Source organism: Ranitomeya imitator, chromosome 1 (genome assembly GCF_032444005.1).
Source record: "Ranitomeya imitator isolate aRanImi1 chromosome 1, aRanImi1.pri, whole genome shotgun sequence".
NCBI lineage: Eukaryota > Metazoa > Chordata > Amphibia > Anura > Dendrobatidae > Ranitomeya > Ranitomeya imitator.
The window spans coordinates 248,292,217-248,316,346 of NC_091282.1; the positions used below are offsets into that span (position 1 = coordinate 248,292,217).

General features: G+C 44.9%; 1 protein-coding gene across 2 annotated transcripts in view; it reads right to left on the bottom strand.

Annotated features, from left to right (window-relative positions):
* The window catches only part of IFT81 (intraflagellar transport 81), a 251,786-nt gene that overhangs the window by 99,657 nt on the left and 127,999 nt on the right, over nt 1-24,130 (bottom strand). For both annotated transcript variants that reach the window (XM_069755306.1, XM_069755309.1), the window contains exons 9-11: nt 21,275-21,438; nt 4,113-4,205; nt 3,759-3,905 (exon numbers count right to left, since the gene is read on the bottom strand). In XM_069755306.1, coding sequence (XP_069611407.1) covers nt 3,759-3,905; nt 4,113-4,205; nt 21,275-21,438 — 404 coding nt within the window. The remainder of the gene's footprint in view (nt 1-3,758; nt 3,906-4,112; nt 4,206-21,274; nt 21,439-24,130) is intronic.

The following is a 24,130-nucleotide window of genomic DNA, read 5'->3' on the forward strand; positions in this document are numbered from 1 at the left end:
GCACTTTGGAACGAATCTGCCGGCCGGCAGATTCGGCGGGCGCACTGCGCATGCGCCCGCCATTTTGCAAGATGGCGGCGCCCAGGGAGAAGACGGCCGGACGGACACCGGGACGCCGGGTGAGTATAAGGGGGGGAGATTAGGGCACGGGGGGGGCATCAGAGCACTGGGGGGGGGCATCGGAGCACTGGGGGGGGGCATCGGAGCACGGGGGGGGCGGGATCGGAGCACGGGGGGGCAGCCACACTCCGCCCACGCACTTCCGCCCGCTCCCCGCACTTCCTGCTGCAGCGGTTCTGCACATCAAACCGCAGTAAAACCCGCAGATATATTTTTGATCTGCGGGTTTTACTGCGGTTTGGACCTCACAATGGAGGTCTATGGGTGCAGAACCGCTGCGGCTCCGGAAAAAGAATTGACATGCTCCTTCTTTTTTCCGGGAGCTATTCAGCGCGTCTTTTTTTTTACAATTTCCGGACCATGTGCACAGTGTGTCCTGTTTTCCATAGGGTACAGTGTACTGTACCCTGCATGGAAAACAGCTGCGGAACCGCAGCGGCAAAACCGCCGCGGTTCCGCGGTAAAAAACGCACTGTGTGAACATGGCCTTAAGTATGAATGTGTTTGTTATTTTTAAATAAAAATGGAAAAGTGTGTTTTGTTTTATTTCAAATACAAGACTTTATTCTGCTGTCTTTATTTACCATATAACTATAGTATTAGTAATGGATAGGTGTCTTATACAAAGGCGACATCAACCTCATAAATATGAACCCCACTTGCCACCACTATGGGCAGCACGGTGGCACAGTGGATAGCACAGCAGTCTAGCAGCGCTGGAGTCCTGGGTCCAAACCCCACCAAGGACAACACCTGCAAAGAGTTTGTATGTTCTCCCAGTGATTGCGTGGGTTTCCTCCAGGTACTCCGGTTTCCTCCCACATTCCAAAGACATACTGATAGGGAATTTAGATTGTGAGCCCCAACGGGGACAGCGATGATAATGTGTGCAACCTGTAAAGCGCTGCGGAATATGTTAGCGCTATATAAAAATAAAGATTATTATTATTATTACAGGGCAAAGTGCCAGAACTGGTGCACCTAATGAATGTGACTTTTCTGGGGTGGCTGTGGGCTGCTATTTGTATGCCGTGGGAGGGGGTCAATATGGAGTGAGGACTCCTGCATTCTTGATAACCAGCTTTGCTGTAGCTGACAGCTGAGGGTTGCAGTTCCCAGCTGTGAGTTTAGTCTGGCTGGTTATTAAAAATACAGGGGAACCCACGCCGCTTTTTAAAGAAAAATATTTATTTACAGCGCAGGTGCCGGCTGATGAATACTCCCATCAGCCACTCCTGCTCTCACTGTTATAAGCGGCAGCAGGCATTGGCTGATGGGATCAGTAGTTGTAACAGCTGACATCAGTGACCAGAGGTAAACTTTATATCTCAGATCACAGCTGTGCGCTCACGCTGTCTTTTGACGACGTGGGAACTGCAGCTGTCTGACCGACGATGATGATTTTTACCGCCAATCAGAAGCGGAGTTTGCTAAGCTGTCATACACATGGTGCCGCCCAACTTCTTCAAAGAGATTGTGGTTAAGATGGACGCATTGGATGATGGGCTGGGAGATTAACAGAGAGGAACACCCTGTGATGTACCTAAATTGGAAGTTGTCCACAAGAGAGAAGAACTACTCCATAGTGGAAAAAGAATGTTTGGCCATCAAGTGGGCATTGGACAGTGTATATTACTTAGGCCCCTTTCACACATCAGTATTTTGCAGTCAGTCACAATCCGTTGTGCTCAACAGATCCGTCGCAGATTCTGAAAAACTGATGCGACGGATTCGTTTTTTCGACGGATCTGACTAGCGGATCTGGCTAATTGGATCCTAAAATAAATCGGAGCATGCTCAATTAAAAATAACGGAATCTGTCGCCGGATTCCGTCATTTGACGGATCCGGCGCCCATAGGCTTCCATTCGAGCAAACGACGGATGGTGACGGATCCGTCGCTGTCCGATTTTTCGACATACACAAAAAACGTTACTTTGTCCGTTGTCTCCGGCCGCCAGACAAACAATTTTCGATGGATCCGGCGAAAGACGGATGAAACGTGAGGCCATCCGTCGCTAATACAAGTCTATGAGAAAAAAACGGATCCAGCGGCATCTGTCGCTGGTTTAGTTTTTTTCAAAATTCTACGGATTGTGACTGATAGCAAAAAATTGATGCGTGAAAGGGGCCTTAGGTAGAAAGTTGAGACTAGTGTCGAATCATGCCCCACTGAGCTTGACGCGAGAGAACAAGGGAAATAATGCCAGAGTAACTACAGTAGATGGTTCCTAGCCCTATATGATTTTAGTTTTTAAGTGGAGCATAGACCTGGAAAACAACATGCAAATGACTAGTGGGCGGAACTGTGGAATATGATGAGACGAGATCTTATTCTGCGCATGCGCCACCTTCAGCCCCATTTTCCTGAAGACCATTGGAGGTCGATCTGTGCATGCGCCAGCACCATTTTCGTGAAGACGACCACCAACTGAATCTGGGAGAGAGCCACCCACAGCTATGATGGCGCAAGCCCAAAATTTAAATTACGAAGATGATGAATACAACGGAGCAGCAGAGTGGCCATGGATGACCCGAAGCACGAAGAGATGAGGAAACAACAATTTATCATGATGATTTAAGGAAAACCATGCTACAGAGTTTACACTAAAGGTATGTATTAAATTAGTGTGACAGCGGCATTCTGCCCATACCTTTATTTTAACATGGATATTTCTGCTGACAAATTCCCTTTATGACAGCTGGTGTGGTCTCACTTGGTCTGTGTGTGCAAGGAGGCAAGGAGAGGAAGCCTTGTATGTGCTACTCAGACCCTACTAGAGACTGAGAGTGAAGCCTGTGCTTTATATGGGATTGTTGCTTTCCATTTTTGTTCTGTTATACCTTTTTGTACCCAGAAGAGGGTGTTTTATTTTGTTAACCAAATAGTTTATGAATATTTAATAAACCGCCACTGTGAACCAGCGTCTACAATACAGCTGATCCCTTGCTCTCTCTATATATATATATATATATATATATATATATATATACACACATATACACACTCTCTCTGTGACTTTCCCAATTAGTGGCCTGGTTCATCATTGCCCATCAACTGCATAATTATCTGTATTATTGGAGTTGACGGACTGTTGCTCCCTGACATATGGACTTATTACCATGTCCAAATATAAAGATCTGTTTATACCTACATCAGCAATGATCACAAGGGGGCATCCTCTCCATCTTTAGGAAAAATGGTTAAATTATTATTAAAGACAGTGATGCTTTACAGTGCGAGCATGCCACATGATGCTGAAATGGTTGATTACTAAAAAAGTTCAAAGAGGGACCGGATGCGTTTCTAGAAAAACGCTATATTACAGATCATGAATACTACATTTTGGTGATGGAATGTCGATCCACGGAACTAGCCTGACTACCATATCTGGAGGCAGGCAAGAATTTTTTCCCCCCAATAAAGGGCAATTAGCATTTGCCTAAAGGGGCATTTTCCTTTTTATGGATCAACACGTTAGGTTATAAGCTGAACTCAATGGACTTGTGTCTTCTTTCAACCTTAAAACTTTCAAACTATATTTCTCAAATTAAGAACTGCTCCCCTCTTGTTCATTTAAAGAGAGTGTAGCAATTAGGACAATCTTGAACAAGTATGTTGTGAGGCTTGTTTCTCACCTCATCTCCTCTTAACATTTCAGAGCCATCAGTGTCTCGAGCCTGGCTAGATTTTTGTGTTATTTCCCTCTCCAAATTGGCAATTTCTTCCTTTGCTTCCTGTAATTCTTCAGCTTTTGTTTCTTTCTTTCGTGAAATGATAGCTGCCTGAGAGAAAGAAAAAGAATTGTGTATATTGATTCCATACAAAATAAATTATGTCATCAATATATGTGACATAAATATCTTTCAAAAGGCTTCACTGTTTTTTTTTATGCTCATTTCTATAAACTTAACATTGCCATGGAGCTTTGAACAATATAAGAGGTAGAAGAGGAAGGCTGATAAGATTTTTCATCATACAGAAAAACACACCTGCTGTCGAAAAAGAGTAAGCTTGTCATCCACTGGATCACTTCTCATTCTCTTTTCAATCAGATGGTTAATTTCAGAATTAACTTCTTGGATCTAAAATAAGTAAACAAGGGTTAATCTATTTTATTCTAGCATTCTAAGCAAAAACTAACTTAGAGAAAAAAAAAAAATGTTTACTTTTAAATTATTTGAAGATGTGGGATAAAACATACTCAATATCTAAAATGTGGAAGCACATTAGAAAACATTAACATAAATGTAACGTTTTAATATTTTATTTACACCATTATTTATTTTTCCTGCTTTTTTTAATTTTTAATTTAATTTATACATTGTGCCCAGCATAAGGTAATTTAAAAAAAATATTGAAAATGCTCCCAAAAGGTCTTTCATATGATTTCCCCTATAACTCGGGCCGGTACATTAGCCTGAGTTACAGTGGGAATTCAGCCCCCTGGCTGCAAAGCAGAACTGCCTGCGTCTCTTTGGACCCAACAGCTACTGCTCCCTCCTTACACCCAGTGATCACATGACCATTTGCTCCAGAGGAGGAAGTGCTGTTTATACAGCTATAGAGAAGGAAGAGACGGCAATAAACCATCTCTGCAGTCTCTATGGGCAATCTGGCTGGATCAGAAAGCTGGATCCTCAGTCCTGCAGTGATTTTTCACAATAGTGCATTAACTCTTTACATTCCCCAAATTCTTGCGGGACGTAAGCCAATGTTTTTATTATACTGTCCATAGCAGTAATGTTGATTGCAAAACCTTTTATCATCATTCTAATTCATTCGGCTTCTGGTTCAGGCAGCATGAATCAGCAGACAAGTTCCTCGTAATCTTTTTTCCAAGATGTGCATGTTATTTCAATCCACTTAAAAAAGACCTGCCACCAGGTCAGAAGTGGACGTTTTTTTTATCTTACTTTGTTACCAGTGCTCTCCTTAGCAAGTTTTTTGTGTTTATTTTAAATCTGATATATGGTTCCAGAAATATTGGCTTTTATTGTTTAGTGCCAATTATTATTTTCTCTAGCAAGGGAGCATTCAAAGTCGCCTAAAAACCAGGCCCTCAGAGAATCTTGTGTGTCATGCCCTTCGGTAAAGATGATAAAAAGTAACACTAAATAAATAGGCACATATCTCTGGAACAGTATGATATATATATATATATATATATATATATATATATATATATATATATATATATATATATATATATATATATTTATACACACACACTAGATGGGGGCCCGATTCTAACGCATCGAGCATTCTAGAATATGTATGTATCTATGTATACAGCAGCCACATAGTATATAGCAGAGGCCACGTAGTATAGAGCAAATACTATGTGGCCTGTGCTATATACTATGTGGCTGCTGTATACATGCATACATATTGTAGAATACCCGATGCGTTAATACAGGCCATGCATGTGGCCACGTGCAGGCCACGTATAACAGTGGCCACGCAGTATATAACACAGGCAACGCAGTATATAACACAGCCCACGTAACATATAACACAGGGCAAAAAAGGGGAGAAGCCAGCGCAGCCTAAGGTCAAGACGCAATACATAAAGTGCAAATGCACATATTAATTTCTAACTGTATTATCAAAATGAGAAATTTAGCAAACAATTGATCAATTCTTTGAGCCACCCCGCCTCTTCACGGCAATCTCATATTGGGGCAGTCCTACACTACGTTTTTTATATTCGCTGTGCCATAAAGGCCTCCTAAATGAACTAAAAGCAAGACCACATTAAAAGCATGCTGTACCTGGAGCATAACTGAGTCACCCCCATGGCGCCAGAGTAGGCAAGCGAGGATAAAGGTTGACCAAGTCCAGACAGACATTTCGGATCCAATCTCCACACTGCCCATCCAGAGCCACAGATGAAGAGTGAGACAGGCTGAGGAACAGGTGCATAATTAAACAAAGCCTGAGGCAGGGCAGGGCTGCTATGTGTGTGTACAGCAGCCTATCAATCACTGAGACACAGAAAGAATGGCGCACATAACCAGGCACGGCTCACGGCAACAGTGGTGGTCAGCCACTTACCAACAACAGAGCAAAAAAGGGGAGAAGCCAGCGCAGCCTAAGGTCAAGACGCAATACATAAAGTGCAAATGCATGGACCTGGTCAACCTTTATCCTCGCTTGCCTACTCTGGCGCCATGGGGGTGACTCAGTAATGCTCCAAGTACAGCATGCTTTTAATGTGGTCTTGCTTTTAGTTCATTTAGGAGGCCTTTATGGCACAGCGAATATAAAAAACGTAGTGTAGGACTGCCCCAATATGAGATTGCCATGAAGAGGCGGGGTGGCTCAAAGAATTGATCAATTGTTTGCTAAATGTCTCATTTTGATAATACAGTTAGAAATTAATATGTGCATTTGCACTTTATGTATTGCGTCTTAACCTTAGGCTGCGCTGGCTTCTCCCCTTTTTTGCTCTGTTGTTGGTAAGTGGCTGACCACCACTGTTGCCGTGCGCCGCGCCTGGTTATGTGCGCCATTCTTTCTGTGTCTCAGTGATTGATAGGCTGCTGTGCACACACATAGCAGCCCTGCCCTGCCTCAGGCTTTGTTTAATTATGCACCTGTTCCTCAGCCTGTCTCACTCTTCATCTGTGGCTCTGGATGGGCAGTGTGGAGGTTGGATCCGAAATGTCTGTCTGGACCTGGTCAACCTTTATCCTCGCTTGCCTACTCTGGCGCCATGGGGGTGACTCAGTAATGCTCCAGGTACAGCATGCATTTAATGTGATCTTGCTTTTAGTTCATTTAGGAGGCCTTTATGGCACAGCGAATATAAAAAACGTAGTGTAGGACTGCCCCAATATGAGATTGCCATGAAGAGGCGGGGTGGCTCAAAGAATTGATCAATTGTTTGCTAAATGTCTCATTTTGATAATACAGTTAGAAATTAATATGTGCATTTGCACTTTATGTATTGCGTCTTAACCTTAGGCTGCGCTGGCTTCTCCCCTTTTTTGCTCTATACAACACAGGGCACCTAGTATATAGCACAGCCCACGGAGTATATCACACAGCTCACGGAGTACATAACACTGCCCATGTAGTATATAACAGCCACGCGCTATATAACACTGCCCTCGCAGTATTTAGAAGTGTGGGCACTAGGGTTGAGTGAAACGGGTCGAACATTTTCAAAAGTCGCCGACTTGCGGTGTCGGCCATGCGGTACGCGACTTTCGCGCCGAAGTCGCGTTTCAATGACGCGAAAAGCGCCATTTCTCAGCCAATGAAGGTAAACGCAGAGTTTGGGCAGCGTGATGACATAGGTCCTGGTCCCCACCATCTTAGAGAAGGGCATTGCAGTGATTGGCTTGCTGTCTGCGGCGTCACAGGGGCTATAAAGGGGCGTTCCCGCCGACCGCCATGTTACTGCTGCTGATCTGAGCTTAGGGAGAGGTTGCTGCCGCTTCGTCAGAAGCAGGGATAGCGTTAGGCAGGGTCCATTAACCACCAAACCGCTTGTGCTGTAGCGATTTCCACTGCCCAACACCACCTTCGGTGTGCAGGGACAGTGGAAGCTACATTTTTTTTTTTTTTCCCTCAGCGCTGTAGCTCATTGGGCTCCCTGATCGCTGCATTGCTGTGTGTACGCCGCTGTGCAAACCAACTGCTTTTTTCAAAGCACAAATCCTCTTGTTCCTTCCTTTCTGCACAGCTATCTTATTTGTTTGTCCACACTTTTTATTTAATTTGTGCATCAGTCCACTCCTTATTGCTGCCTGCCATACCTGGCTGAGATTACTGCAGGGAGATAGCAATTGAAGGACAGAAGGACAGTTCCTTTTTTTTTTTTTTTTTGTGGGAGATTAAGATTGGCATTTCTGCTAGAGTGCGATCCCTGTGTGTGCCATCTCTCACTCAGTGGGCCATAGAAAGCCTATTTATTTTTTTGCTTGATTTGGGTTCTAAAATCTACCTGAAAAAATCACTACATCAATCAGTGGGAGAAAAATATTGGCCTCAGGGCTTGTGTGCCACTCCTTACTCCTGTGTGTGCCATCTCTCAGTGGGCCATAGAAAGCCTATTTATTTTTTTGCTTGATTTGGGTTCCAAAATCTACCTGAAAAAATCAATAAATCAATCAGTGGGAGATTAATATTGGCCTTTGGGCTTGTGTGCCAGTCCTAAGCGTGCCATCTCTCTCTCTCAGATAGTGGGCCATAGAAAGCCTATTTATTATTTTTTTTATTGGGTTTATAAATTTTCCCTGGAAAAAAAAAAAAAAGTGGGAGATTAATATTGGCCTCTGGGCTTGTGTGCCAGTCCTGAGCGTGCCATCTCTCTCACAAATAGTGGGCCCTAGAAAGCCTATTTTTTGTTTTATTTGTTTTCTAAATTCTCCATGAAAAAATCATTTTATTTTATTTGGTTTCTAAATTATTCCTGAAAAAAATCATTTTTTTTGTATTTTTTTTTTCTAAAGTCTCCCTGAAAAAACAAAACAAAAACAAATCAGTGGGAGATTAATATTGCCCTTTCTGCTTGTGTGCCAGTCTTGACTCCTGGGTGTGCCATCTCTCTCTCTCCAATTGTGGGCCATAGAAAGCCTATTAATTTTTTTGCTTGATTTGGGTTCCAAAATCTACCTGAAAAAATCACTAAATCAATCAGTGGGAGATAAATATTGGCCTCTGGGCTTGTGTGCCACTCCTGACTCCTGTGTGCGTCCTCTCTCACTCACTGGGCCCTAGAAAGGCTATTTTATGTTTTATTTGTTTTCTAAATTCTCCCTGAAAAAAATCATTTCATTTTATTTGGTTTATAAATTCTTCCTTAAAAAATCATTTTTTTTTTTTTTCTAAAGTCTCCTTTTTAAAAAAAAACAACAAATCAGTGGGAGATTAATATTTACATTTGCGCTTCAGTGACAGTCCTGCGTGTGTGGCATCTCTCTCATTTGTTGCCACCAACAACAGAGTGTGTAACATTGTGCCTGATTTTCGTTGTGGTCTCACCCACCTGTAAAGGGGTAGCTAAATCATACTGAAGTTATAGCTCAGCGTGTAAGTTGTGTGACAGCAACAAATACCGTTAGTTTGGTAACGTTTTTAAAACAATGAGGAAGTCTGGTGGAAGAGGTCGTGGCCGGGGGCGTTCATTGTCAGCTGGTAATGAGGGTAGTGGTAGTGGTGGAGCATCAGGTGGTCGTGGGAAAAAAAATATTGCACCTAAGTCTGGAGCTGTGGAGCCAGGTTCGTCGTCTGGCTACACAAGGCCTCGAACGCTCCCTTTTCTGGGAGTAGGAAAACCGCTTTTAAAGCCAGAGCAGCAAGAGCAAGTTTTGGCTTATCTTGCTGACTCAGCCTCTAGCTCTTTTGCCTCCTCTCGTGAAACTGGTAAAAGTAAAAGCAGCGCGTCGTTAGTGGATGTTCACGGTCAGGGACAAGTCGCTTCCTTGTCCTCTTCAGCAAAAACAACAACAGAGAAGAATGCAGCAGGCGACACAACGGGTTACTCCATGGAGCTCTTTACACATACCGTCCCTGGCTTAGAAAGTGAAGCAGTTAACAGTCCATGCCCATTACAAGTTGAATCTGACATGGAGTGCACTGATGCACAGCCACAGCCAGACTACTATGCTGGTCCTTTGACTCAGACCACAACATTGCCCTCGCAGGGTGCTGATCAAGAATCAGACCCTGATGAGACTATGTTGCCCCATCACGAACGCTATACCACCGACCGACACGGTGACACAGACGAAGTTGCACACGAGCTACAAGAAGAGGTAATAGATGACCCAGTTCTTGACCCCGATTGGCAGCCATTGGGGGAACAGGGTGCAGGCGGCAGCAGTTCTGAAGCGGAGGAGGAGGGGTCGCAGCAGGCATCAACATCGCAACAGGTTCCATCTGCCGGGCCCGTATCTTGCCCAAAACACGTAGCAAAGTCAAAACCTGTTGGAGGACAGCGTGGCCATCCGGTTAAAGCTCAGTCTGCAATGCCTGAAAAGGTATCCGATGCTAGAAAGAGTGCAGTCTGGCATTTTTTTTAAACAACATCCAATTGATCAGCGCAAAGTCATCTGTCAAAAATGTTCAACTACCTTAAGCAGAGGGCAGAATCTGAAAAGTCTCAATACAAGTTGCATGCATAGACATTTAACCACCATGCATTTGCAAGCTTGGACTAACTACCAAACGTCCCTTAAGGTTGTAGCACCCTCGGCCAATGAAGCTAGTCATCAACGCAACATCCCTTCCGGCAGTGTAGGGCCACCATTTTCTGCACCACCTGCAGTATCTGTGCAGGTTTCTTTGCCAGGCCAAAGCAGTCAGGGTCAGGGAATCACCAGTTTCGTAGTAGGAAACACTGCATCTAGGGCACCGGCGGCAACAATACCATCTCCCACCGTCTCTCAGTCTGCCATGTCCACCGGCACCCCCGCTAGTTCCACGATCTCCAGCTCTCCAGTCCAGCTCACCCTACATGAGACTATGGTTAGAAAAAGGAAGTACTTAGCCTCGCATCCGCGTACACAGGGTTTGAACGCCCACATAGCTAGACTAATCTCGTTAGAGATGATGCCCTACCGGTTAGTTGAAAGCGAAGCTTTCAAAGCCCTGATGGACTACGCTGTACCACGCTACGAGCTACCCAGTCGACACTTTTTCCAGAAAAGCCATCCCAGCCCTCCACCAGCATGTTAAAGAGCGCATCGTCCATGCACTCAGGCAATCTGTGAGCACAAAGGTGCACCTGACAACAGATGCATGGACCAGTAGGCATGGCCAGGGACGTTACGTGTCCATCACGGCACACTGGGTAAATGTGGTGGATGCAGGGTCCACAGGGGACAGCAAGTTTGAGACAGTTCTGCCTAGCCCACGGTCTAGGAAACAGTTGGCTGTAGCCATTCGCACCCCCTCCTCCTCCTCCTCGTCCTCCTGCAGAAGCGAGACCTCGTCCACAGACCGCAGTCGCACAACCACTCCATCCGCAGCTGCCACTGTTGCACACCAGGTCTCCCATTATGGGGCAGCTACTGGCAAACGTCAGCAGGCTGTATTGGCTATGAAGTGTTTGGGCGACAACAGACACACCGCTGAAGTTCTATCCGAGTTCTTGCGGAAAGAAACGCAGTCGTGGCTGGGCACTGTAGATCTTGAGGCAGGCAAGGTAGTGAGTGATAACAGAAGGAATTTCATGGCTACCATCTCCATTTCCCAACTGAAACACATTCCTTGCCTGGCTCACACCTTAAACCTGGTGGTGCAGTGCTTCCTGAAAAGTTATCCGGGGTTATCCGACCTGCTCCTCAAAGTGCGTGGACTTTGCTCACATATCCGCCGTTCGCCCGTACACTCCAGCCGTATGCAGACCTATCAGCGTTCTTTGAACCTTCCCCAGCATCGCCTAATCATAGACGTTGCAACAAGGTGGAACTCAACACTGCACATGCTTCAGAGACTGTGTGAACAGAGGCGGGCTGTTATGTTTTTGTGGGAGGATACACATACAGGGGCAGGCAGTAGGATGGCAGACATGGAGTTGTCAGGTGTGCAGTGGTCGAAGATTCAAGACATGTGTCAAGTCCTTCAGTGTTTTGAGGAATGCACACGGCTGGTTAGTGCAGACAACGCCATAATAAGCATGAGCATCCCCCTAATGCGTCTGCTGATGCAAAGTTTGACGCACATAAAGGATCAGGCGTCTGCAGCTGAGGAAGAGGAAAGCCTTGATGACAGTCAGCCATTGTCTGGCCAGGGCAGTGTACAGGACGAGGTAGCGGGCGAAGAGGAGGAGGAGGACGAGGAGGATGATGGGGATGATTATATTTTTAATGAGGAAGCTTTTCCGGGGCCAGTGGAAATTGTTGGCGCGGCAAGGCCGGGTTCTGGTTTTTGGAGGGACACAAGTGACATGGATTTGCCTGAAACTGCCCCTCAACCAAGCACAACCACAGATTTGAGAACTGGAACTTTGGCCCACATGGCGGATTATGCCTTACGTATCCTCAAAAGGGACACACGCATAACAAAAATGATAAACGATGACGATCACTGGTTGGCCTGCCTCCTTGATCCTCGCTATAAAGGCAAATTGCAAAATATAATGCCACATGAGAACTTGGAACTAATATTAGCAACCAAACAATCAACTCTTGTTGACCGTTTGCTTCTGGCATTCCCTGCACACAGCGCCCGTGATCGTTCTAACACGAGCTGCAGGGGCCAGCAGACCAGAGGTGTTAGAGGGGCAGAAATCAGAAGTGTCGTTGGCCAGAGGGGTTTTCTGACCAGGTTGTGGAGTGATTTTGCTATGACCGCAGACAGGACAGGTACTGCAGCATCAATTCAAAGTGACAGGAGACAACATTTGTCCAGTATGGTTACTAACTATTTTTCATCCCTTATCGACGTTCTCCCTCAACCGTCATTCCCATTTGATTACTGGGCATCAAAATTAGACACCTGGCCAGAATTGGCAGAATATGCATTGCAGGAGCTTGCTTGCCAGGCAGCTAGTGTCCTATCAGAAAGAGTATTCAGTGCTGCAGGTTCAATACTAACAGAAAAAAGGACTCGTCTGGCTACCCAAAATGTAGATGATCTAACCTTCATTAAAATGAACCACAACTGGATTTCGAAATCTTTTGCCCCACCTTGCCCGGCTGACACCTAGCTTTCCTATGTAAAGGTCTTGCCTGTGGACTATTCTGAACGACTTTTCCAATCTCGTAATTTGCAGCACCTGATTGTCCAGCATCCGACATGTTAACACCTCCCTAAATGGCCAAAGTCCCCACACGGGGCCGTGGTATCGCCACTTGGCGCCAGCACCCGTGAGAGTACTGTTTGTCTGAAGAGGTGGGTGTGCCCGCTTTTGGTCGACGGCACTGCCACTAGGTCCCTCATAGTACAATAAAGTGTCTGGCGGTGGTGGTGCGCACCCAACGTCAGACACACCGTTGTAATATGAGGTGCCCTGGGCCTGTACCGCCGGCCACAAGACAGTCCCCCCCCAGGTCAAACAGTGCTCTACCACTTGCAAAATTTTCTCTCACAGCTCCACCAATGTTTAGTCTATGCGCTGACATCCTTCAATGCCTGGCACTGTCAATACCATTGTATTGACATTTTTCTTATGTTAGCCCTTCGAAGCCTGTCTGCGGTCCCTCCTTCCACTAGGCCTCCACTGACCTGTCTACTGCCGCCCGTGTTCCCCTGGAACCAATTTTAAATTGCCTACAGCCAGCCCAATTTATTATGTTAGGGCTTCGAAGCCTGTCTGCGGTCCCTCCTTCCACTAGGCCTCCACTGACCTGTCTACTGCCGCCCGTGTTCCCCTGGAACCAATTTTGAATTGCCTACAGCCAGCCCAATTTATTATGTTAGGGCTTCGAAGCCTGTCTGCGGTCCCTCCTTCCACTAGGCCTCCACTGACCTGTCTACTGCCGCCCGTGTTCCCCTGGAACCAATTTTAAATTGCCTACAGCCAGCCCAATTTATTATGTTAGGGCTTCGAAGCCTGTCTGCGGTCCCTCCTTCCACTAGGCCTCCACTGACCTGTCTACTGCCGCCCGTGTTCCCCTGGAACCAATTTTAAATTGCCTACAGCCAGCCCAATTTATTATGTTAGGGCTTCGAAGCCTGTCTGCGGTCCCTCCTTCCACTAGGCCTCCACTGACCTGTCTACTGCTGCCCGTGTTCCCCTGGAACCAATTTTAAATTGCCTACAGCCAGCCCAATTTATTATGTTAGGGCTTCGAAGCCTGTCTGCGGTCCCTCCTTCCATTAGGCCTCCACTGACCTGTCTACTGCTGCCCGTGTTCCCCTGGAACCAACATCAGAAAATATAAAAATAAGTATTTTGCTTATAAAAAAGAAAATACTGGAGAGATATTAAATGCAGACATTTTAACATTAAAAACAAACACATACAACAAAAATCTGGTACAGTACTAAAAATGGCCACCAGCTACAATAACTTTCTCCTGCAAGTAGTTAACTGAAAGTTTTTTTCAATTTAAAACACAGATATGGCATCCACCGAGTGTTGTCCTGTCGCGTCTTCTTTATATTATTGCCAAGAAGATGCAAAACAATGAAAATAATAAAATCATTATTTACCCAAAAAATAGAGTAAGTCAAAACCACATTGCAAATAAACATTCATTACAAATAAAGAAGCAGGGCGCGTCCGAGGGTGAGTATATACCTAATAAGAATATAATCACCCTCGGACGCGCCCTGCTTCTTTATGACAGCCTTCCTTCCTAAGAATCAGCCCTTCCGTGGTGTAGAGAGAGGGTGTGTTCCACTCCAAGGTGTTCCCCAGGTTGCCTTTCCTGAGCTTCGATCTTAATGCTCTCGTTTAGTAGTTGTCGGAAAGTAGGCTGCATTAGGCCTACAAATTGGGTATGGGGTGGAGAGAGATGGTGTGTTACACTCCAAGGTGTTCCCCAGGTTTCCTTGCCATTGCTTCGGTCTTCCGACTCTCGTTTAGTAGTTGTAGAAAACTACACTGCATTAGGCCTACAAAATGGGTATGGGGTGGAGAGAGATGGTGTGTTCCACTCCAAGGTGTTCTCCAGGTTGCCTTTCCTGAGCTTCTATCTTCAGGCTCTCGTTAAATTGTGGTTAAATGGAACAACTGCATTTGGCGTACTAGTTGGTTTGGGGCCTACTAACAGTGTCTGCCGCTCCTTGCTGTTCTCCTGGTTTCCTGTCCTGAAATTCCGTTTTCAGGCGCTCGTTAAGTAGTTGTTAATGTTAGACTGCATTTGGCCTACTAGTTGGGTTGGGGCCTACTATCGGTGTCTGCCACTCCTTGCTGTTCTCCTCCACTGAACAAAGCTGTGCCGCCTGTTTACTACGGTTGCCAATTTTGAACTGCATTTCGACTACTTACTGATTTGGGCCTACTCTCTGTGTCAGCCTCTCATTCCAGTTGTCCTCCACTGCAATGCCCCCTGGTTATTCCTGTGCTACCAATTTTGAACTGCATTTAGCCAACTTTATTCTTTGGGCCTATATCTGTGTTTCCTCCTCATCCTGCCCATTGCCCAGCCAGTGATAGATGAGTCTGCTGGTACATTGACCCATAACGCAACATTCCCCGTGCACGCTACACAACAACATTGTGACCCTGCTGAAAGTCAGGTTGCTCTTCCCGCATACCATACCACCTTACACGGGGACAAAGAGGAAGGTGCAGATGAAAGTGCAGGTTCCTTCATCAGGTGGGGGGAGGAATACTAGTTGGCGACGTCACTGGCACAGGGCCTCTCATAGTACGCAAAAGTGTTGCTGCCGGTGGGAGGCGCCCCCGCCGTGCAAACACACCGCTGTACTTTGAGGGACCCTGTGCCAGTGCCAATGCCAACGAGTGGGCCCCCCCTGCTTGCTCAGGTTCACAGCACTTGCAAAGTTGAAATACTTACCTCTCCCTGCTCCACTGCCGTGACGTGGTCCAGATTTCCTGGGCCCACTAATTACTTGAACCAGCCCTACCCACCACAACTTTAGCCAAATGACCCCCAATTTCAAATGCCTTCCAATTATTATAAGGTAAATTACGCTTGACAAGCTTCATTAAGAAGAATGGATGGTTTTGACATTAAAATGTGCACTCTAGGTGTTTTCCTGGCCCCCACTCACTGCCGACTATGCTGCCCCATTGACTTGCATTGGGTTTCGTGCTTCGGTCGATCCCGACTTTACGTCATAATCGGCCGATTTCACTCGACCCGACTTTTGAGATAGTCGGGTTTCGCGAAACCCGGCTCGACTCTAAAAAGGTCAAGGTCGCTCAACTCTAGTGGGCACCATATCCCTGTTAAAAAAATAATTAAAATAAAAAATAGTTATATACCCACCCCGTAGGATCCAGCGAAACTCTGGCGATGCGCGCGAGGCTGCCGCCATCTTCCGTTCCCAGGATGCATTGCGAAATTACCCAGATCACTTACCGGTCTCACGAGACCGCTAAGTCTTCTGGGTAATTTCGCAATTCATCTCTAGGAACGGAAGATGGCGGCTGATGCGAGCGCATCGTCAAACGACGGAAGGTGAGAATAGCAGGTTTTTTGTTTTTTTTTTTAATCATTTTTAACATTAGATCTTTTTACTATTGATGCTGCATAGGCAGCATCAATAGTAAAAAAGTTGGGGACACACAGGGTTAATAGCAGCGGTAAGGGAGTGCGGTACCCGCTGCCCGTTACCACTGGCATTAACCATGTGTGAGCGGTGACTGGAGGGGATTACGGAGCGGGCGCCGGGCACTGACTGCAGGGGAGTAGGGGAGGGACTAATCGGACTGTGCCCGTCGCTGATTGGTCGCGGCAGCCATGACAGGCAGCTGGCGAGACCAATCAGCGTCGCAGGATTTCCGTTACGATAGTTGCCGACAGAAAGACGGAAGTACCCCTTAGGCAATATATATATATATATATATATATATATATATAATTGTCTAAGGGTCACTTCCATCTGTCCTTCTGCCTGTCTGTCACGGATATTCATTGGTCGCGGCCTCTGTCTGTCATGGAAATCCAAGTCGCTGATTGGTCGTGGCAAAACAGCCACGACCAATCAGCGACGGGCACAGTCCGGCGGCAACATGGCCGCTTCTTCCTCCCCGCTGTCAGTGCCCGCTCTGTACTCCCCTCCAGTCAGCGCTCACACAGGGTTAATGGCAGCGTTGACCGCGGTGTAACGCACTCGGTTAACGCTGCTTTTAACCCTGTGTGACCAACTTTTTACTATTCATGCTGCCTATGCAGCCTCAATAGTAAAAAGATCTAATATTAAAAATAATTTAAAAAATAAAAAATCGTTATATACTCAACGTCCGTCGGCCCCCCAGATCAGGAACAGGCCTTTCCCGCTCCTCGCGACGCCCCGGTGACCGCTCCATGCATTGCGGTCTCGCGAGATGATGGCGTGGCGGTCTCGCGAGACCGCTACGTCATCATCTCGCGAGACCGCAATGCACTATTCAGACTGGAGTGCGCGAGGAGCGTCGGTAACCGCTTCAATCTGGGGGCCAACGGAGGGTGAGTATATCACTATTTTTTATTTAAATTCTTTTTTTTTTTAACAGGGATATGGTGCCCACATTGCTATATACTGCGTGGGCTGTGCAATATATTATGTGGGCTGGGCAATATACTACGTGGGCTGTGCTATATACTACGTGGGCTGTGCTATATACGCTGTGCAATGTACTTTGTGGGCTGTGCAATATAGTACGCAGGCTGTGCAATGTACTACGCGGGCTGTGCAATATACTGCGTGGGCTGTGCTATACACTATGTGGCCTGTGTTATACACTACGTGCGTGGTACTGCGCGGGCTGTGCAATATACTACGCGAGTTGTGCTATATACTCCGTGGGCTGTGCTATATACTCCGTGGGCCGTGCTATATCCTGCATGGGCTGTGCTATATACTCCGTGGGCTGTGCTATATACTATGAGGCTGTGCTATATACTACTTGGCTGTGCTATATACTACGTGGCCGGCCGCGAACAATCAGCGACAGGCACAGTCCGGCCACGAATTGGCGCGGGATTTGAACCACGCTTCGCTAATTGGTCACGGCCGGCCGAATCCTGTGTATCCAATGTATTATTCTAAAATCTTCATAAATAAAACTACATACATATTCTAGAATACCCGATGTGTTAGAATCGGGCTACCATCTAGTAATATATATATATATATATATATATATATATATATATATATATGTATATATATATATATATATATACATATATATATATATATATATATATATATATATATATATATATATATATATATATATATATATATATATATATATAACCAAAACAAATAAAGACAGGCATACCCAGGGAAGTACCGGTAGCTAGAGTTAAATATAGTAAGCCAAAACTGGACACTTTTGATCCGATGATAAGAAGTAGGCCTTTTATTTTTCTTTTCATTTTCGTTACGTAGCAGTAAGTGTCTGTCTTTTTGTGTGATGAGCTGCATTTGTCAGTTGGAGTATATAGGACTTATTATCTCTTTTTCGAGAGAAATTTAAAAAGCAGCGATTTTGTATTTGTGTTTTTTTATTACATTTTTAAATATGTCTTTTTATGTGGTGCATAAATAAGGTGTTAACATTATTCTGTGGCTACAATGATGGCATTTCCAAATTTATATAGTTTTATTTATGTTTTATTTCTTTTCCATCACGGGCCAGTTTTGATTAGAAAGGTAAGATTTATTTGCATCATAAAAATAGATTAGGAACACCAAGGTCAAAAACACATAGGCTATACACTTCAATAATAATTACCACTAGTGCAAACTATAGCCGAACAAAATGTTTAGTTCATCAGGGACGCGAATAACAATCAAAATAGCAACAAAGAATCACAGATAATATGCAACAATAAATAATCATGCAGAGGTAAAGGTAATCAGACTCAAGAAAGAACATCAAAGTCAAAGCACTGGCAAGGGGCAGAGTAACCCTTTTGTGGCACTGGTTATTCATTTTTGATGGGACTGCCGACAAAAGAAGTGCTGTACTTTGCTACATCTGGTAGTCCAATACAAAATGAATGAAGCTGTGGTGTGCATTGTCCGTTAAGTGCGCCATTGACATTTCAGAGCTCCAGTTCTATCAATCAGTAGATTATCACCTAATCAATGGATAGGCGATAACATCTAAACGATGTTTCAGCTGCCAACCATCTTAGATGAGACTACCATACAAAGGAGTGCTCTGTGAGAATGCCGCTGTCACGTTAGCTTGTGGATTATCTTGGGGAGAACAATGCAATCGTCAGTCCGAAATCATATGTATGCTGTAAGAAAGCCGCCGGACGAGTCCTTGAGGGGAGGTATGTGTCATCGTGGCTATTAGCTGCGGTGATGTGAGCTCGGAAGTATGCTCCAGCACGTATAGTCGTCAGGTACCGGTGCCCATAATTGAGGCCCCATGCGAGCGGATAGCGATGGACCGGGTGGGACCCCTGGTAAAGTCTGCAAGAGGACATCAATACATACTGGTGGTCCTGGATTATGCTTATCAGTACCCAGAGGCGGTACCCTTAAGAAATGCCTCTGCTAAAAGTATCTCTAAGGAGCTGATCCATATCTTCTCCCTAATCGGGCTGCCGAAGGAGATACTGACGGACCAAGGGACCCCCTTCATGTCGAAGGTCATGAGAGAGTTGTGCAAGACCCTGCAAATTTCCCAGCTCAGAACCACAGTATGCCATTCCCAGACTGATGGGCTGGTGGAGAGGTTTAACAAAACCTTGAAGGCAATGCTGAAAAAAGCAGTGAAGGACGGCTGAGACTGGGACTGTCTGCTTCCTTACCTGGAGTTCCCCAAGCTTCCACTGGCTTCTCCCCATTTGAACTGCTCTCTGGACGATGCCCTCAAGGGCTCCTGGATGTGGCAAAGGAATCCTGGGAGGCTGAAACCACCCCCTATAGAAGCGTGGTGGAGCAACCCAGATGTAAAAGAGGATTGCCAAAGTGATGCCCATTGTGAAGGAGAACCTCCTCAAGACTCAGGAAGCCCAGTCCAGGGTGTACAATAGGTCAGCCAAGGTAAGAAAGTTCAGCCCAGGGGATCGAGTATTTGTACTTGAAACGGCATTCCAGGAACTGAAGCTGGCCTGTGCAAACAGCCGATGCTGGTAGCACCCGATTTATCCAAGGAGTTTATGGTACTCTCTCTTGGGCAGGAAGAATAGGCTGGTATCAGACCATGCTCCACTGAAGTGAATGAGGGAGAAAAAAGGGAACAATGTCTGAGTGACCAGATGGTTCATAGCACTTCAGGATTTTAACTTCCTTATGGAGCATAGGCCAGGGAAACTGCATGGCAATTCTGACGCTCTGTCGAGAGTCAACTGTTTGTTGGCAAAAGGTGCCAAGTCCCCCGGCTTTGGGCAGAGGAGGAGGGTATGTAGGATGGCCACCGGACGAGTCCTTGAGGGGAGATATATGTCATCGCAGCTATTAGCTACGGTGATGTGAGCTCGGAAGTATGCTCCAGCACGTATAGTGGTGAGAGAGTTATTTGGGGCGTACTAGGGCTGGGTTTTATGAGCGGTCATAAGAGATAGGTGGGAATGACAGCTCACATATCTCAACCCCAGGGGCGTGGTTTGGCTAATAAAATGGAGGCCAAATGTCTCATTCAATGTATGTGGCTGTAGGTGTGGAGACCTTCAATGTTTGTGTGCCAAAGACACTGACCTGAGCGGGTGGACCCGCAGTACTATATGGAGTGTTTATTTTTCTGTTTGCTTTTCTCTTTGTGCCGGAAAAGGCGGTTCGTTTGTTTTGGCTATCAAGAGCAGTTTATGCAGGTCTTATTAAACTTGCCTGGACATTTCAACAATACTGCTTCCTGTGCCTACCTCAACTGCAGCAAAGTGAGTACAGACTCCTACAATGCCCAACTAACATCTCTCCCAATCATCAGTCAGCCGGCGCCCCCATACACGTAGACAGTAGGCCGAACTCGTCAATGTCAGCATGTTCAGCCAGCATTAATCTAATGTGTATGGGAGCCTTAACTCTTTTACATGTTAAATTGCAGTGATCACCAAGAGTAACCAGGAGCTAGCAAAGGAACGAGTTTCCTATTATTGTCAGACCAGTCAACTCTATAATAATAAAAAGTAATAGCGCTATTCAGAGACTGGAAATATAACAGTGATAAAGGAAGAGTGGGGGGAAGGATAAGATAGACTAACAGTGTTGGATGGTGTGAGAAAGAGATATGTGATCTAATTAGAATGATGGTGGTGCACTGATGCTCTGCTAATAATTGTTATGTTATGTGCTTAAAATGTTTTCAATCTGATAAAAACTGGAAAAGGAAGAAAACATGACTGCCTGGTGAGAACAGTTATCATGTGCTGGTCTCATTTCCGCTTAGCTGTTTGAAACACTAGATAAAATTACGTGAAAAACATCATATGGATACATGGCATGATTTCAGATATACAGGGAATCTATTTGTCTGTTTATTACGATGCAGTTAAACAACATATATTTCAATTAAAAGACTTTCTGGAGACACAGATATTGTACAAAACATAACACTACTAATATTTATGTATAACGTTACAGTGAATAATGTAGACATATACTTTATCTATACCTTGGTTTCAAGTTCTGTGACATCAGACTGGTCAATTACTTGCTCATTCATTGCTCTTTGCATGAAGCTCAGGGTTAGTCTCTTATTCTCCAGTTCTTTTGGAAGCTTTTCAGAAACCATATATGAATTAAATTTAATTTCTTCTTCAACTCTTTTCATAAGACCTAAAGAAAAGTAAAATATATACAAAATTAACACATATGAAATATTTCTGCAAGGAACTGACAAAATGGTTTAGGTTTAGGTGTATGGGGCGAACTCAGGATCTTAGCCAGCTCCATACACTGGGAGTGCCAACCGTGTTGTACAGCCTGCCTCTGAATCTATTAGCAGCAACTGGAGTTGGCTCATATTGCTGCTGTTTAACCTTTGAAATGCCCTCTTAACAACTGAAAACACTGGCATTTATATGCTTGGATTTCTTAGATCCCAGAGAACCATTTACTTGCACATTAGACTCCCATGGCACAATAACTACTGCTACCATCTAAGCATGTTGGTACTACTCTAAGGCTATGTGCACACGATGCGGATTTGCGGCGGATCCACAGCGGATTTTTTCGCGCAGAAATGCTGCAGATCCGCACTGTGATTTACAGTGCAATGTAAATCAATGGGATAAAAAAATAGCTGTGCAGATGGTGCGTAAAAATCAGTGCGGAATTGCTGCAGATTTCAAAGAAGTGCATGTCACTTCTTTTGTGCGGATCTGCAGCGTTTCTGCACCCCTCCATGTTAAAAATCCGCAGTAGCAAAACCTGCAGAAAATCCGCACAAAATCCGCATCAATTCCGCATAAAAACCGCGGCAAATCCGCAGCTGCGGATTCTGCCAGGAGATGCGGACTTTGTGCAGAAAATTCTGCACCTCTTTTCCTACGTGTGCACATAGCCTAAAGGTCCACCATAAGCATGGTTTTATAGCAGATTGTTAATTTGATAACGTATTGACGTATTGCAGTTTTTTGAACAAGTGATCAAATGGTCTAGTGGGACTAAATAAGTACCGTATATACTCGAGTTTAAGCCAACCTGAGTATAAGCCGAGGCCCCTAATTTTGCCACAAAAAAACTGGGAAAACTTAATAACTCGAGTATAAGCCTAGGGTGGGAAATGCAGCAGCTTACTGGAAAATTTCAAACATAAAAATAGATACCAAAAAAAGTAAAATTAATTGAGACATTAGTAGGTTAAGTGTTTTTGAATATCCGTATTGAATCAGGAGCCCCATATAATGCTCCATAAAGTTCATGATGGGCCCATAAGATGCGCCATATTAAAATATGCCCCATACAGTGCTCCATAAAGGTCATGATGGGCCCATATATTTGCTCCATAAAGTTGATAAAGTTGATTATAAGAAACAAAATCAATGTGGACAAATTAGATAGGAACAAGTCATCTAGAAGAAAACCCTAAAACATGAATGTATTTTTGATAGGCAGAGGGACACATACACTTGTAGCAGCAGGTTTACCTAGAAGCAATAAAACTTGGGCATCTTGTAATTCAATATTCCCACCCTTCATTCCGCCAACATCTCATGGCGTAAATATTGCAACTGCACTGTCCCAATGAACATCAACCAACTCCCACAAAATTAAAGGGTTTGGTTAACAACTACTTATGGACCTACATTACCACTCATCCACAAGAAACGTATTCCCCCAGCATTGGTGGCTTAGACCAAAGACCAATAATCCCCAAAATTATTTTTTTACCATATTTCATACTTGTTGAGCCACATGAGAGGCTGGTTAGTCATTGCAAGTTAACAACTCTATAACTCTGTTATCAAGTGTTTCTATAATAGTGGAGGAGGCTAGGAAGGTTCTTCATATACAATAAAATCCTTTCCTCCACACAACAGCCTGATCTGGGCCATGTCCCTGATCATCATCCAACCTGCCTCTTTAGGTCTCAGGAGATATGGCAGCTTAACGGGGTTGTCCTCTACTTAAGATATTGATGGCACATGTGATAGCAGGATATTTTTTTTGGCTATCATGACTCCATTTTAGTTGTGTCTACGTGTATCTCCACTCGTGTGATACGGAGTTAGTGTTGATTTTTAGATTAGAAGGCACGCGTATTTCTTTGTAAAACGAAACTTAGAGAGAACATATAGGAATGTGAAACTTAAGAAGTAGGAGCCACACCTAGAACCTTAATTAAAGGAAACCTGACAGCAGGATTGTGCACAGTAACCTACCGACAGTGTCAGGTTAGCGCCGTTATACTGATTAAAATGATACCTTGGTTGATGAAATCCGTCCAGTGGTTGATGTTTAAACTGCATTTGCAATTTTCAGTTAATGATATGCTCGTGATCTGGGGCAGCCTGGGGTGGGGCTTTATGTGGTGCTCTGCTCAGCTATTCATACTGATGGCTTATCACCAGTCACTGATCGCCTGCGCTTGAGCATGACTGCATCTATAATGTCCATTTATTTATTATATCTGGTGATATAAATTTATTCAGGAAAAAAAAATTCTCCCAAAATGGCACAGACTGTGCATGCGCAGTAGCATCTATCAGTGAAAAACCAAACACAATAATGACGCGCCCCGTTACAGTTTTCTTCCAACCCAATCAGTCCACTCTCAGTACTTCTCTTCAGCGACACCGACCTTGTAAATCTCCTTGGTGCTAACCTGCTGCAGAAGATACGTGCCAACACTCAGTATCAGGAGGATGGCACTGTGCACTGTCTCTGGTACCCTAAACAATCAGGGTTGCCTACTGGGTGCCTGTGACTATAACCCTTGGTTCAGGTTTGTCACAGTATGCTCCAAAGAGGAGACAACCCAGTTTCTGTCTGCTATACCAGAATACCTCTGGTCCAATGGGCCAGC